This window comes from Scardinius erythrophthalmus (assembly GCF_964197995.2).
Source record: "Scardinius erythrophthalmus genome assembly, chromosome: 1".
NCBI lineage: Eukaryota > Metazoa > Chordata > Actinopteri > Cypriniformes > Leuciscidae > Scardinius > Scardinius erythrophthalmus.
Window position 1 is genome coordinate 26215366 of NC_138221.1, and position 16207 is coordinate 26231572.

At 40.8% G+C, this 16207-nt stretch overlaps 1 protein-coding gene across 1 annotated transcript; it reads right to left on the minus strand.

Annotated features, from left to right (window-relative positions):
- Positions 1-153: 153 nt before the first annotated feature.
- On the minus strand, positions 154-7353 carry LOC308688336 (nuclear factor 7, brain-like; the record flags this gene model as incomplete). Its single annotated transcript, XM_081361336.1, has 6 exons — positions 154-647; positions 5432-5550; positions 5632-5654; positions 5721-5951; positions 6748-6849; positions 6958-7353. 6 exons carry the CDS (start codon positions 7351-7353, stop codon positions 154-156), a joined length of 1365 nt encoding a protein of 454 aa, XP_081217462.1.
- Positions 7354-16207: the final 8854 nt, after the last annotated feature.

Genomic DNA, 16207 nt, shown 5'->3' on the forward strand with positions numbered 1-16207 from the left:
GAACAACATGAGAGTAAATGATGAAAGATTTTTCATTTTTGAATGAACAATCCCTTTAAGAGCATTTCTGAGAAGTTTTACATATACAAATACTGGAAACATAAAGACTGTAAAAGATGAAAGCAGGTCAATCCATACTTACAGGAGTTACTTTTACTGACAATTGACCGGTAAGATCTTCAGAGAGTCAATCCAACACCAGAAGAATGGAGAGAGTGTGTCAGTGAAGGTGGTTGTGAATGTGTTTATATGTGTGTTAGTTACAGGATCAGAGAATGACACCGTTCCTCTGTCATAGTCCAGGTCAACTCTCACACACTCAAGCTTCTGTTCAACACGAAAACCATGCGACAGTCCATACGGATCATACTCCACACACCAGACATCCGTGTTAAAGAAAACACCTCCCTTCCTCTGGTTTGATGCTGTAGTTACTCCAAGACTCCAGTATGAACTCTCTTTGACCTCCACATCCCAGTTGTGTGTTACTGAGTTAAAACCCTCTGAACCCAGAACACAGTAATAATCATCAAATCTCTCTGGATTATCAGGAAGAATTTGTTTGTTCCCACTGTCTCTCACACTGGTCAGATCATCAGACAGGGCGAGGAATGGATGAGCCGAGTTTGGATCCAGAATCACAGGAGCTGATGAGACACAATCAACAGATGCTTTTATTCTGATCTTCATATAATGATCAAGAGTGAACCGAACACAGATTATTATGAATTATGACCCTCGTCCTATTGATCAAACACATCAGCCATTTTCCTCTGATCACTGTCAGTGTTTTTAGTGTCACACTCATTTTTATTATCAGTGTTTATTAATGGGATCAGCGACACACATTAAATGTGTGATTCAAATATTTGTGTCTCATCAAGTTAAATCACAAACAATCAGAGCTGTTGAGATGAAAAACTGTATCTGTAAAAATTCTGATGATGTTCATTAAACTGAGTCTTAATGTGTGTGAATTTGTTTTAAATACTTTTAAATCAGAGTGAATGAACAGCACTCTCTTCCTCTATCACTTGAACAAGGCACTTAAACCTATCGCTCCTCGGGCACCTCAAAAAGAAATCCAAAATGTGAGAATAAAGGAAAATGAGGATATGCTTCAAGCGAAATTGCAAGAAATACTGCAATTCATGAGGAAGAACATCAAGAGGAAGTTTTTAGGGAGGAATTAGGAACTCTCAAAGGGATGACAGCGACAATACATGTTAAACTTAGGGCGGTGCCAAAGTTTCATCATCACTGTATCTGTACATTTTGCTATGTGGTCTAAGATCGATGCGGCAATGAACAGACTGCTGAACAAAAACATAATCAGGAGATTATAAACTCACTATAAACCAGGCTTCGCCTTTGGAACAATATACCATTCCACGTGTGGAAGACCTCTTCACAACCTTGTCTGGGTGCTCGTCTTTTTCAAGGCTGGATATGAGTCATGTCTACCACCAGATTATAATGGGTGAAAACTCCAAGCAGTATCTCACCATTAACACCCACAAGAGGATGTTTACATACAATCGTCTTCCATTTGGAGTGGCTTTTGCGCCAGCGATATTTCAAAGGACCATGGAAGGGTTGCTGCAAGGATTAACTCATGTTGCAGTCTATATTGATTTCAAATAGGTCACAGGGTTAACTGATGAAAAGCACTTGCAAACTTTAGATGCCATGCTACGGCATGCTGGGTTGCGCCTAAAAAGGGACAAATTAAATAATAATAAAAAAATATATATAATTACATGGTCACATACCAAAAATACCTGACTTGATAAGCTCTATAGCTTCTTATTTATAAGGGCTAGCTCCACCTTGGCCTGTACCAAATAAACAAGCAGGGACCAAACATACAATACATTATACACAAAAGTAAAAATAATGAAACACTAAACATATACACAAATAACTCTGTGTAAACCCATGGGTACTTAACCACACACAAAAAATAACAACAAAAAAGTAACATCCTTCTTGTCTCTGAACAACCAGCTAGATGTCAACCAGTCCAGCTTCAAGAAAGGGCACTCAACCGAGACTGCAATACTGCCGGTCACAGAAGCCCTGCAGATCGCAAAAGCTGCTTCCAAATCTTCAGTTCTCATTCTCCTGGATCTGTAGGCTGCCTTCGACACTGTGAATCATCAGATCCTTATGTCCACCCTCGCATCACTGGGCATCACAGGAACTTTCCTCCACTGGTTTGAGTCCTATCTCACAGGTAGGTCCTTCAGGGTCGCATGGAGAGGAGAAGTATCCAGAGCACATCAACTGACCACAGGTGTTCCTCAAGGTTCAGTTCTTGGACCCTTGCTCTTCTCCATTTACACCACATCACTGGGACCCATCATAGAGGCACATGGTTTCTCCTACCACTGCTATGCTGATGACGCACAGCTCTTCCTCTCATTTCAACCAGATGATCCCACAGTAGCTGCACGGGTCTCAAGCTGTCTGGCGGACATCTCCACATGGATGAAGGAACATCACCTGCAGCTCAACCTGGCAAAGACTGAGCTTCTCGTCCTCCCTGCCAATCTGTCTCTATAGCACGACTTCACTATCCAGCTAGAATCATCATCAATCACCCCATCAAGGTCGGTCAGCAATCTTGAAGTAATATTTGATGACCAGCTGACCTTCACAGATCACATTTCAAAGACAGCTCGATCATGCAGGTTTGCACTGCACAACATCAGGAAGATCAGGCCTTTCCTAACTGAGCATGCAACACAACTTCTCGTCCAGGCCCTGGTCATCTCTAGGCTTGACTACTGCAATGCTCTTCTGGCTGGACTTCCATCATGTGCAACTAAACCTCTACAAATGATTCCGAATGCTGCAGCTCGTCTCATCTTCAACGAGCCCAAAAGGGCCCAAGTCACTCCTCTGTTAATCTCTCTGCACTGGCTACCACTCGCTGCTCGCATCAACGACGTCTCGTGGTTCCATCACAGAGAGCCACAAAATCACTTTCAAGAACATTCTCATTCACGGTTCCATGCTGGTGGAACGCTCTCCCCTCCCTCATCCGGAATGCAGAATCCCTGACAACATTCAAAAGACAGCTGAAAACTCAGCTCTTCCATGAGCACTTAACCTCATAATAAAAAAGTGGAAGGCTAACAGCCAAAACAAAAGGTTTGGGGGGAATTCTCACAAGAAATAAAAGTTAATTCTGATTGAAATTAAACTGGGTTGTGAAGTTTTAAAAAAAGGAATATATATCAGACTCACTTCAAATAGAGAAAACAAATACACAACACCATTATGATTTAAAAGATGGTAAATGCCGGCAAAATGAGGTAGTGATGTGTACATGTGTGTCAAGTCCATGTAAGTCCTTATTTGTCACCAAGCTTAGCTTGTGACAGGGTCATCTTGTTGATGCCCAGGGTTTACACCCATTAAAAGACAAGGTGCAAGCTTTGACGGAGGCTCCATGTCCCACTAATAACATGGAATTGAAAGCCTACTTAGGATTGCTGAACTACTACAACAAGTTTTTACCTAGCTCCCTTCCACTGCCTGTTAAGAAAAGACACTTAATGGGTCTGGGGTGAATTCCAAACCAAAGCTTTCCAGAAATCAAAAGAACTCCTGCAATCCACAGATGTGTTGGCACACTATTCTTCAGAGAAATACCTAATTATCTCGTGTGATGCCTCTTCTCATGGGAGCTGTGCTCTCACATCAAATGAAAGATAACATGGAGAAACCTCTAGCTTTCGCATTGCGTACCTTGACACCAGCTAAGTGACGAAATTCCCAGTTGTATAAAGAAGCTTTAGCCATCAATTTTGGAGTTCAAAAGTTTCACAAGTATTTATATGTATGGGAAATTTACTATTTGCACAGACCATAAACCCCTGATTTTCTCTTTGCAGAAAAGAAACCCATTCCACAGATGAGTTCCCCTCGAGTGCAAAGATGGGCTCTGCTGATGAGTGCCTATGAATATACAATGGTGTATATATATATATATATATATATATATATATATATATATATATAAGGCAGACGCCTTAAGCAGACTACCCCTTTTGGAAGTGGAACAAAATCTATGTCATGTCAAATTTTAATGTTGGACATGCTGGAGTTCGAACCAATCAGTGCCTCGCAACTCAAAAGTTGGACAAATAAAGATGCACTACTGTCTCAAGTTCGCAATTATGTGCTGAAGGGATGGTCAACTCAAGTGGATCCACAATTCAACCCCTACCACAAAAGGAAACTGGAATTAAGTGTGCGTGATGGATGTGTACTCTGGGGATCCAGATTAATTATGCCCAGTCAGGGTCGGGCAATGCTATTGAAACTGTTACACCAATCGCTCACAGGGATGGCAAAAATGAAAGGCTTGGCTCGATCCTATTTTTGGCTGCCTGGGATGGATATGGAGGTTGAGAAGGAGTCCCAGCTTTGTGAAAAATGTATGAAGCACAGTAAAATGCCTCCTGTAGCGCCATTGCATCCATGGGAATGGATGCAAAGACCCCTTGGTCCCATATTCACGTGGATTATGCAGGCCCCTTCTTGGAAAAGATTTTTTTGGTGATTGTAGATCACATTCTAAGTGGATAGAACCCATGAACTCATCAACATCGCAAGCTACCATTGAGAAACTTCGCTAAAGTTTCAGTGTTTTCGAATTACCTCAGATCTTAGTTTCTGACAATGGCTCCTGCTTCACAAGCACAGAATTTGAAAAATTCATGAAAAACAATGGGATTCGTCACTTGAGATCTGCACTCTTCCACCCTTCTTCTAATGGATTAGCAGAGCGAGCTGTCCAAACGTTCAAAGAAGGCATGAAGAAAGGCATAAGTTAAATAGCTTAAAACATAGCTGTAACGAGTTATCAGAATGTTTCTGAGAAGCTATTGCATTCTTACGTCTTGAAAAACTGTTCTGTTCTAAAATGTTATTAGGCAAATAATTCCCTCTTATTTCTCAAATTGTAAAGTTACTTCTGGTGGGTATTTTAGTATATTTAGTAATATCCTACCATCAAAATGGGGGAGGGGGGAGTAAATGTAATATCTTTACTACAATACTTTATATTGGAGTGCAGTTCACATAATGGCCACAAGAGGGGACTATATTATTATAAATGGGCTGTTTTCTTTAGTTAGCTTACTCTTCCGAGTGAGTGCTAAACTGTTATCTTCTGTATTCATCTTCTGAGATTAAAAGTTTTTGTGGATATATGTCTTTCATGTTCAATCAGCACAACACCTCAAGAATCTCAAATGGAGCCTCAAGTATCTTTTCACATTTGCTCTGTTAAGGTTGTTCTGGACTTGAGGAGATGAAGAAAGAAGAAACATTCTTCTTTGAAAAACATGTCATGAAAAACCTGCCCAGCCATGTGTGATTTCCAGTGTGTAACAGCACAGATCTTCTCCAGACTCACTGTTTTGGATGATGTCCTGCATCTTCTTCCAGACTCTGAACGGCAGGTTGCCCAAGTATCGTGACACATGAATTAAAGCTCCAGAAGCCATTTGTGGATCCGGCTGTGAGATCTGGACTCTGGAAGAACATTCAGGAGTCAGAACTGCAGTGACTTTGGATCAGAACCAGAGAGACCAGAGACACCAGCAGATCACTCACCTTTCCATTGAAACTGGAAACTCCTGCAGAACAAACACACCATTTATCATCAAGAACTCTATCAATCAATCAATGATGTGAAATCAGACCTTCAGAAAGCAGAAGTCATTGGTTTTCATCATCTCCTCCATGTCTTTGATTGTGTGTGAAAGAGCTGAGATGTGTGTGTTCATCTCCTTCAGCTTCTCCTTCATCATCTGCTTCTTCTGCTCCTCTTCCTCCCTCAGTGCAGTGATTGTAGCTTCTTCTTCATCTCTGAGGAACTGATGAAGCTTCTCAAACTGCTGTTTAATCTGACGCTCTGTGTGCTCAGCTTGAGACTGAAATCAAATCACATTCACTTCAATCATCAAAGACACAACTGATTCTGGAGCAGCATGAAGAGAGAGTGGGAAAATGAGGATTAGTTAAGTACAACTTTAACTTTCTGAAGTACTAGTACTGTAGTAGTAGATGTTTTGTGTCTGTAGGGTGAAAATACACATTATCAATCAAATCATCAGGTAGAAGCATAATGTCAGCAGCTCAGTGTCTGTTGTGCTAAAAGTTTGTTGCGCGCATGAATATGAATCATATTATATGCATTCAATTCAACTGAATCCACATTTATTTGTATAGCGCTTTTCACAATAAACATTGTTTCAAAGCAGCTTTACAGAAATGCCACATTACAATTTAGAGTAATCATGTCTTTCAGAAATGTACATATACCAAATTGCAGTTAGCAATTTTTTTTATTTAAACAATGTAATAATTTAGTGCAGAAACAATGAGCTCATTGAAGTAATGCATTCATCCAAATTAATTAGATAAAATGAAAATGTGGAAGGTGAGCGCTAGCCAATGGGATAAGGGCTGAAGCATTAGTCCCGCCCACTGCTTAATAACCAGCTGACACTGTGCTTGATCATCTTGATACACAAACGGTTGTGTGTGTGTGTGTGTGTGTGTGTGTGTGTGTGTGTGTGTGTGTGTGTGTGTGTGTGTGTGTGTGTGTGTGTGTGTGTGTGTGTGTGTGTGTGTGTGTGTGTTTCAGTCAGTAACGGAACATGTCAGACACATCAATTCAGTTGTTCTAATCAAATTTGTAAATATGTCAAAAGAATCAATCCTCACCTTGATGTGCTGAACGGTTTTCTTTCTTGTGAACTTTTCTTTAATGTTTTTATTGTGGTGAAGTTTCTCTTGTAAGGACTTCAGTGCTGTATTGAGTTCCTCCTGGAATTTAAAGAGAAAATCTATAAGACACCAGATATTTCTATAAAATGATCTTTTTAATACATAAGCTTAAAAAAGTGTTTATCCTCATCTTTAAATCCGTCTTACCTTATATGATGAAACCACTTCACTGATGGGTCTGAATGTGTGATTGACGTGTTTCTGTGAATCTCTGCACACTAAACACACAGGATGTTTGTCCTCCAGACAGAAGAGTTTGAGTTTCTCACTGTGTAAACTGCAGATCTTCTCAGACCCTGATGAACGCCTCTCATTTCTCTCCTTCAGGAACGACTCACACAAGTTCTTTAACACAAGATTACATGGAGGATCATCTCTTGAGGATCTTCTCCTGCAGACAGGACACTCCTGAGTGTTCTTGGTTCTCCAGAACTGTTGAACACACTCTTTACAGACACTGTGACTACATGATAAAAGAACAGGAGCCTTGAAGATTTCATTACACATGCGACAAGAAAAATCATCTTCAGATAGTGAAGCCATTTTCTGTTTGAGCTCCAACAATAAAAAAAAAACAAGAAAACAATTTACTTTTACTTTCTGAATCAAGGTCTCAAAAATGAATAACCAAGAGAATCACAAAGTTTTTCCTCTTTGTTCTTCACTGATCCCAGATTCTATATTGCTTTTGCCAAGACAAAGTCAGTATGACAGATAGGAGATATAAGAAGTCTGTTCTGATCATGTGAGTTTGTTTCCTCAATCTTTCCCCTCACACTGACTAGTTCCTTTTCTCCTTAAAGTCCACCACAATCATCCCTGTTCACAGAAAGCCACAGTCTCTTGTCTTAATGACTGCAGACCAGCGGCTCTCGCACCGGATCTCATGAATTGTTTTATTAAGAAACACATCCTGAGCACCAATCCAGAATCCTTTGACTCACTGCAGGTTGTGTACAGCACAAATACATCCACATAGGATGTGTGGTAGATTTTTCCCTAAACCTAACTATCTGGATCTCGTCTACAAATCAACATCCCCGAACGTGTACTGTCGACGTTTAGTCTATCTGGGTCTCGTCTACAAATCGACATCCCCTGGATCTCTCCCAAGAAGCAAGGCCGGAGGATCTCAGACAAATTCCATTGAGAATCCCACCAGAATACACGGATACAACAGTTTTTATAGAATCGAGAAAACAAATAAGACTAACATGTCACCTTCAATATGATTGGTTCAATTGGTTCAAAAGCCCCAACCTTTTTCCTCTGTCACTGGCACAAGCAAACTCTGTTTTTGTGTTTACTTATCACAAGGTTTGAGAACTAGTCATCGATCTGTCTACACTGTAAAAACTAAAGGAGCCTCAAGTATCCTGTTGGATACTCAAGGAACTTCAAAATGTAATTTTGGTGCCTCAAAGCTCTTTCTCCTATAGTAGGGTTACTGGAGGAGCATTGACAATCTTTGAGGTTCTTGCTGGAACTTACAGTATGGGATCCTTTAAGCACTTTGTATTTAGTTCAGAGGTTCTGGAGTCACCTTTTCATTACCATGAGACCTCGAAGTGCTTTGGGGGAAAATAGAGGAACTTAAATGCGATAAAAGGGTTATTGGAAGATCTTTTAACATTTAAGTGCGGTTCCTGGAAGATCTCTTATGTTAAAGCCAGCATCTGGAGGAACCCAATGGTTCAGTGAGGCCCGAATTAGATTATTATTCTATTATTATTATTATCCTATTATTATTATAGGCTACTTAAGTTTGATTCAGTATACATACCCAGGTGAAAAAGACGTACTATTAAATGTATTAAAAATGTACTTGAGTGTGTTTTTAGTAGACCTACAATACAAATATAGCCTACTTTAATGCATTTTTATTATTATTATTATTATTATTATAGGCAAGTTTGATTCAGTATACATACCCAGGTGAAAAAGATGTACTATTAAATGTATTAAAAATGTACTTGAGTGTGTTTTTAGTAGACCTACAATACAAATATACTTTAATGCATTTTTAATACATTTAACAGTAACTATAGTCTTTTTCACTTGGGTAGCTTACATATATTTAGTATAGGCCTATTTTATTAAGTCATTTAAACCTTAAACAACAACACTAAATAATAATAATATTATATGAAGAAGAAGAAGCAGGAGGAGAAAAGTATTATTCTGTCACGAAACTGCTGCTATTCCTCTGCTGTCGTCGCTTCAGTGATCCTCGCGCTGCTCGCGCGCAACAAAGCTCAGCTGATCGTCATCAGGAAAGTAACGGCTCCTCTCATCAAAGCTTCCGCCGTTTATTCGGCTCTCCATTACAAGGTTTGTAAACTCGCCAAATAAATATAAATACAGAGTCTACTCACTATATATTTAAACACACATATATATATAAACTAAATTTATTATACATTAACGTTTTTACAGTGTTTACCACTCGTTTATTGCACAGTATCTGGTATGAAGGTTTTAGCCGCGATGCTAACTACGTTAACTTACGTTGATCTAATGAACAAATGGAAATGATTGACTTATTGTCTTAGATTGATTTAGTCATTCAATTCAACATATTTTGTACAACTGTGTCTTCAAATTGCTGATATAGCCTAACTAATTTAGAAAATTCTCTGATTCTTGGCGTTTGTTATGAATAACAAAAACAGGTTATAGTTTGCTCTGTTTTTGTTTAGCCTAACTTTACTACAGGTGCCCTCATTCTCTCAAATACCATTTTAAAGCCATTTACTGGTCAATAAATATTATGTTGTGAATAATCAGCTTTGTTCTTTTGTTTCCCCAGAACAACCATTACATTTCTAAAATAATCTGAACATTTCAGTGGCAACATTGAATTACAGTAAGTTACCTGCACCACATGCTGTACTTTATTACTATGAACTTTCTCTGTGTGAAATTGTATTGTTTGACTGTGTACTTGTGTTTTTTAATCAGATACTCTCTGAAAATCTTTTCTCATGATCTCAAATCTCATTCATGTTACTCAGAAAAATAATATCTATTAATAAATAGATCTATTATATCTATCTATTATAATAAAAAAAATGCTATAGACATTTTAACTCTGAATTATAACTTCAAGTTTAGTCTTTTTTGACAAAAAAAAAATAAATAGGAAAAAGCAATTAGGCTTCAGAAGACTTGCAACACAACCCATAACACATGAGTTGTGAACTCATTGATTATTTTTAGGATCTTTTCTGGGACATTTTTGGAGCTTAACCATTTTTACATAAATTGTTGCATTGAATTGAACTAGACAAGTGTACATAAGAATGGTTTCATGAATGATTTACACATTTGTTTTCTGCTTGTGTTTCATGCAGTGTCAGCGATCGGTGACTGGGGTTGCATTATGCCTGAGATCTGCTTTTGGGTTCCACAGACAGAAAGTCAAACAGGTTTGGAACGTCACAAGGCTGAGGAAATTATTTAAATTTCACAACTATCACTTTAATAACATTACTAACAGTAAATTTTGTTCTTTGCAGGGATCTCGGTAAGCTGAAATACAAGTTTGATCAAGAATAAAAATCCTCCTGTAGACCTGAAAATCATCGAAGTGCCTGGACCATCCACCAGAAAAGAGGAAAAACAAACGGAAAACGATGCTGTACCTTTTCACTTTTCTAACTCATTAAGTACCTCACACCAACTTGGTCCCATAGTGACATTTTTGACCACAAACGAAATTGCTGATCGTGTGGATTCTTAGTGAAATGACTGAATTCACCAGTGAACATTCACAGAACAACAGATCATTTTACTGCACCTTAACTCTGTTTCGGGTCGAAGCCTCTACTTCTACTTCCTCTATCTTGTTTCATGAGAATACTCAACAACCATTTATGAACACTGTTGATTCAAGTCACACATTTAAGATTTTCAAAAGCCATAGTGTACATTACAGTCTCCAGTCTAACGGCATCCCAGACTTCAACATTTTATGATTCAAAACAGCTGAATAACTAACCATCAGAGATTTCAGTATAGAGATTAAGGTTACAGCACAATGAGTGTATATTAGCACTGTTTGTTTGTTTTTGGCATCTGATAAAGCTTTTGGACTTGGAAACAGTGATGTCAGACTAACCATCGGACTGAAACACAAATGTTTTAAAGTTAAGTGAAGATGGACATTTTTAATTAGTTCAAATGTAATTTTTTTACATTGATTTATTTAGTGGAACATATGTGTTTCCATGCATTTTGTTGAGATGTCTTTTCTTGTTTATCTATTGTATATACATGGTTGATTATTCATGTTGCTTATGCATTATACTATTTTTTTGTGTAGTCATTGATATTAATCTGTAGTTAGCTTTTTTCCCCATGTGCATGGAAGTGTATGTATAAAAATGAATATCAAATATGTAATAAACAATTCTTATTTTGTATTTGGTTCAATTTGTTTATTATAATAGATGTCAAAGGTAACCATAGTAACAACATGAAATTAAATATTTAAAAAAAATGAAATTTGGTTCCTGGAGGCACCCAAAGTGGTTCCACACAGTGCCTAATATAAGAGTTCCTCAGGAAACCTGTGTGGTTCCTCAGAGAACCGCCCCTTTTTAAAGGGTGCCTAGAGGATCTACAGACGGTTCCGCCGGTGTGGCGAAGTGAAGAACCCCAAAAGGTTCCTCCAGGCACCTTTTATTTTTACAGTGTAGTTTAATTTCCCCTAATTTTTATTTATACACACACACACACACACACACACACTCAAAGTCACAAGTTTTCTCCAAAGAGTTTGGAAACATTTAAAAGCATGTGAATGTCATTCCTGCAAGAAAAACAAATGTTAGATGATTAATTAAAGTTGATTTATTAAAAAATCCATCACAGATGCTATTTAATTTACTATTCACTAAATTCTAACCCATTTGGAAAATAAGGACAGTTGTGCCTGATTATTTATTACAGTTTGGCATTTAACACCATCATGCCGTCAAAACTAATAACCAAGCTGCATAACCTGGCGGTACATACCCTCCTGCACTGTGTAATGGGATACTGAGTTTCCTCATGGCAGATCCCAACATGATCAGAAAACACTCCTCCAGCACCCTTGTAATGAACACAGGCGCACCTCAAGGCTCTGTACTCGGCCCTATGCTGTTCACTCTCTTCACACACAAGTGTCGCTGCCCAGCTGAGCAACGTCAAGTTGACAGAGGACACCACAGTCATTTTTTTAAATGATAATTTATGGATGTTGCTGACAGTTTAACAGGAGTTTTCAATCTTTTAGACGCCAAACATGATAATTCTCTTGCGACGGACCCCCATCCTAAAATTTAAAAGACATTTAGTTTTGTGTATAAAGAAGACCCAATTTATACTGTGAAAAATTCATATTATTAATATGTCTAAATATTATTTGGTAAATATATTCATCATTACGTACTGTTATAGTACTGTACTTATTATGACCGCCGCTAGCGTAGCTAGCGAAAGCGGTCATATAGGGATTGTCAAAGTTTTTTTTTTTTTTCGTCACCTTACTGAATTTTTCGTCAACGATACCAGGGACACCGAAGCACCGGGGAACATGAAATTTGGTGGGCATGTAGCCCCACTAGACTTCTAGGGAAAAATTTCGTTTGGTCCCCGGGGGCCACCCCCCCCCCCGCGCTGGGCCCCCCCAAACCCCAAAAAATGCAGTTTTTCCTAAATAACTAACTGAACCGTGGCACCGAGGATGAAGAAATTTTTATGGTATGTTGGTCTACTAGACTTTTACGGAAAAATTTCGTTTGGTCCCCGGGGGCCACTCCCCCCCCGCGCTGGGGCCCCCGTAAATTTTTCGTCAACGATACCAGGGACACCGAAGCACCGGGGAACATGAAATTTGGTGGGCATGCAGCCCCACTAGACTTCTAAGGAAAATTTTCGTTTGGTCCCCGGGGGCCACTCCCCCCCCGCGCTGGGCCCCCCCAAACCCAAAAAAATGCAGTTTTTCCTAAATAACTACCTGAACCGTGGCACCGAGGATGTAGAAATTTTTATGGTATGTTGGTCTATTAGACTTTTACGGAAAAAATTTGTTTGGTCCCCGAGGGCCACTTTCCCCCCCGCGCTGGGGCCCCCGTAAATTTTTCGTCAACGATACCAGGGACACTGAAACACCGGGGAACATGAAATTTGGTGGGCATGTAGCCCCACTACACTTCTACGGAAAAATTTCGTTTGGTCCCCGGGGGCCACTCCCCCCCCGCGCTGGGCCCCCCCAAACCCAAAAAAATGCAGTTTTTCCTAAATAACTACCTGAACCGTGGCACCGAGGATGAAGACATTTTTATGGTATGTTGGTCTACTAGACTTTTACGGAAAAATTTCGTTTGGTCCCCGGGGGCCACTTCCCCCCCTGCGCTGGGGCCCCCGTAAATTTTTCGTTAACGATACCAGGGACACCGAAACACCGGGGAACATGAAATTTGGTGGGCATGTAGCCCCACTAGACTTCTAAGGAAAAATTTCATTTGGTCCCCGGGGGCCACTATCCCCCCCCCCCCCCCAACCCAAAAATGCAGTTTTTCCTAAATAACTACCTGAACCGTGGCACTGAGGATGAAGAAATTTTTATGGTATGTTGCTCTTAAGGGCCCACATCAACCTAGCCCATAATCACTCATTTGTGATTTGCGCCCCTCCCATAAAAAATGAAAATGCAATATTATTCTGCTTTAATCGCCCCTATCTTCAGTGGAGATGTTCAGAACTGCACCATATTTCATGTGTATGATTAACTTGACATCCTCTGGGGGTATCCTCTGCTAAGTTTCGTAGAATTTCATCCATGGGGGGGTATAAAATAAATTCATTTATGTGCACATTTAGTGACTGTACACTCATCGGCCTGTAGATGGTGCTGTTGAGCGAAGGGTTGCTGGTTTAGGATGATACTGTCACACACACACACACATGCAGGAATACAAACAAACACAAGCATGCACACACACTGACATCCACACGCACAGACACACACCCATACACACACATACAAATCCACATGCACAGACACACACACACAAACACACACGCGCACACATGTACGCACACATACATACACGCACAGACACACACATACAAAGACACACACATACACAAACACACACACATACACACACACACACACACACACACACACACACACAGACATGCACATACTACTACTTTTTTTAGGTATATACATAAACATGCAATACAGCCAAATTACTCAACGTCATTTATTTTTGTGGAAAGCCAGTGCAGGCCTGAGCGGCGGTCATATTTTGTACCGCGATGCGGTACATCTAGTTTAGTAAGTTTTACTATTTTTTTTAATTATGTTTATTTTTATATAATGTTTATTTATGTATCAATGTGTGAATCATTTATAATCATTATTATCACTTTTAATATAATACCATAATCACTTTTTAACATAATCACTTTTTCTTTAAACATCACTGTAACAAGGTTTAGATGTTATGGGAAGAAGGAGGCGGGAACCGGCGAACACTCAAACATTTTTAATCAAAATAAAACAAATACAAAATGAAAGTAAAAGCCAGCAGCCCCTCACGGACGACTGCTGGCAACACCAAACAAAACAAAACACAACATCAAATAAAATCAGGCCTGTCCTCTCCCCTCTTCACTGTCGTCGCTCCTCCTTTATGCCTCCGCTCCTCCGTGAGAGATGCGAGACCGGTGCGTCTCACAGGTGTGGCTCATCATAATCACGCCACCGGCCTCGCGCCGTCCTCCCACGGCCCTCGACCTCGTCCTGCTCGCCACATACCCCCATCGCCCCTCGCAGGCCGGGGGGTACCACCGAGGCTGCGCCTACTCCCCCCCCCCCCCTCCCCGGGGGGGACCGATCACGGCGGCTGCGGTACCTGGGGGTATGGACAGACGAGGCGAGAGTACAGGAGACGGAAGCATGAGGAGCGACAGAGACGAGAGAGGGGAGAGAGGAAAAAAAAAACAACAACAACAACAAAAAAAAAAAAAAAAAAAATCTTGATCCGGTTCCCGGACACACTGCCGCTCGGTCCTCAACCAGCTGAGAGTCACTCGCGGTGCCATGCGATGGTACTGGACATCCGTTGGGGGACGGCTCGACGCTCCTCCGCCTCCTGGCGGACGGCGATGGCTCCTCCTGTCGAGGGCAGCCGGCAGCGAGCCTCCCGTCCCCTGCTCCGCCCCCATCATGGCCGACGGCAACAGGCTCCGGCCCACGGCGAACGGGAGCGACTCCTCCGCTCCCTCGCGGATGGCAGCCATCCCTCCTCGACCCAGGAGGACGGCAGCGAGCTCTCCGTCCCACCTGATCTTCTTTCGATCCAGCACCATCGCCTCGGGCAGCAATCGGCGGCCGACGCTCCCTCGTGCTACCCGACCTCCTCAGCACCGCGATTCCTCCCAGCAGCAAGGGCTCTCCGACAGCGTGTCCCTCCTTCTTCCCGGGTTTCGGCACCAATGTAACAAGGTTTAGATGTTATGGGAAGAAGAAGGCGGGAACCGGCGAACACTCAAACATTTTTAATCAAAATAAAACAAATACAAAATGAAAGTAAAAGCCAGCAGCCCCTCACGGACGACTGCTGGCAACACCAAACAAAACAAAACACAACATCAAATAAAATCAGGCCTGTCCTCTCCCCTCTTCACTGTCGTCGCTCCTCCTTTATGCCTCCGCTCCTCCGTGAGAGATGCGAGACCGGTGCGTCTCACAGGTGTGGCTCATCATAATCACGCCACCGGCCTCGCGCCGTCCTCCCACGGCCCTCGACCTCGTCCTGCTCGCCACAATCACTAAAAAAATGCTGAGTAAAAAACAAACATTTTTGGGTTATTTATATACAACCAGCACCTGAGTAAAAATATTAAAACTAACCCAATTGTCACACGGTGGCTGTAATAATCGCACAAAGCAGGAGAATCCAAACAAACACATCTTTATTATTCCACAAATTAACATCGAGCAGATCGAGGAGCAAACTTGCACACAATCACATAAGATGATACCAGACAACGAAACAAAGGAAACTGAGGACTCACATACACTTGGAAGGTAATCAACTCAATGGAAACAGGTGTGTGGAGCTAATTAACAACCAAGGAAACTAACTAGAGAACACAGGCGGGCAAAACAGGGATAAAACACAGTACAAACAAAACCAAAGTGAACATACACTATATTGCCAAAAGTTTTGGGGACATCTGCCTTTTACATGCACATGAACTTTAATGACATCCCATTCTTAATCTGTAGGTTTTAATATGGAGTTGTCCCACCCTTTGCAGCTATAACAGCTTCAACTCTTCAGGGAAGTCTTTAGCTTTAGGAGTGTGGGAATGTTTTACCTTTCTTCTAGAA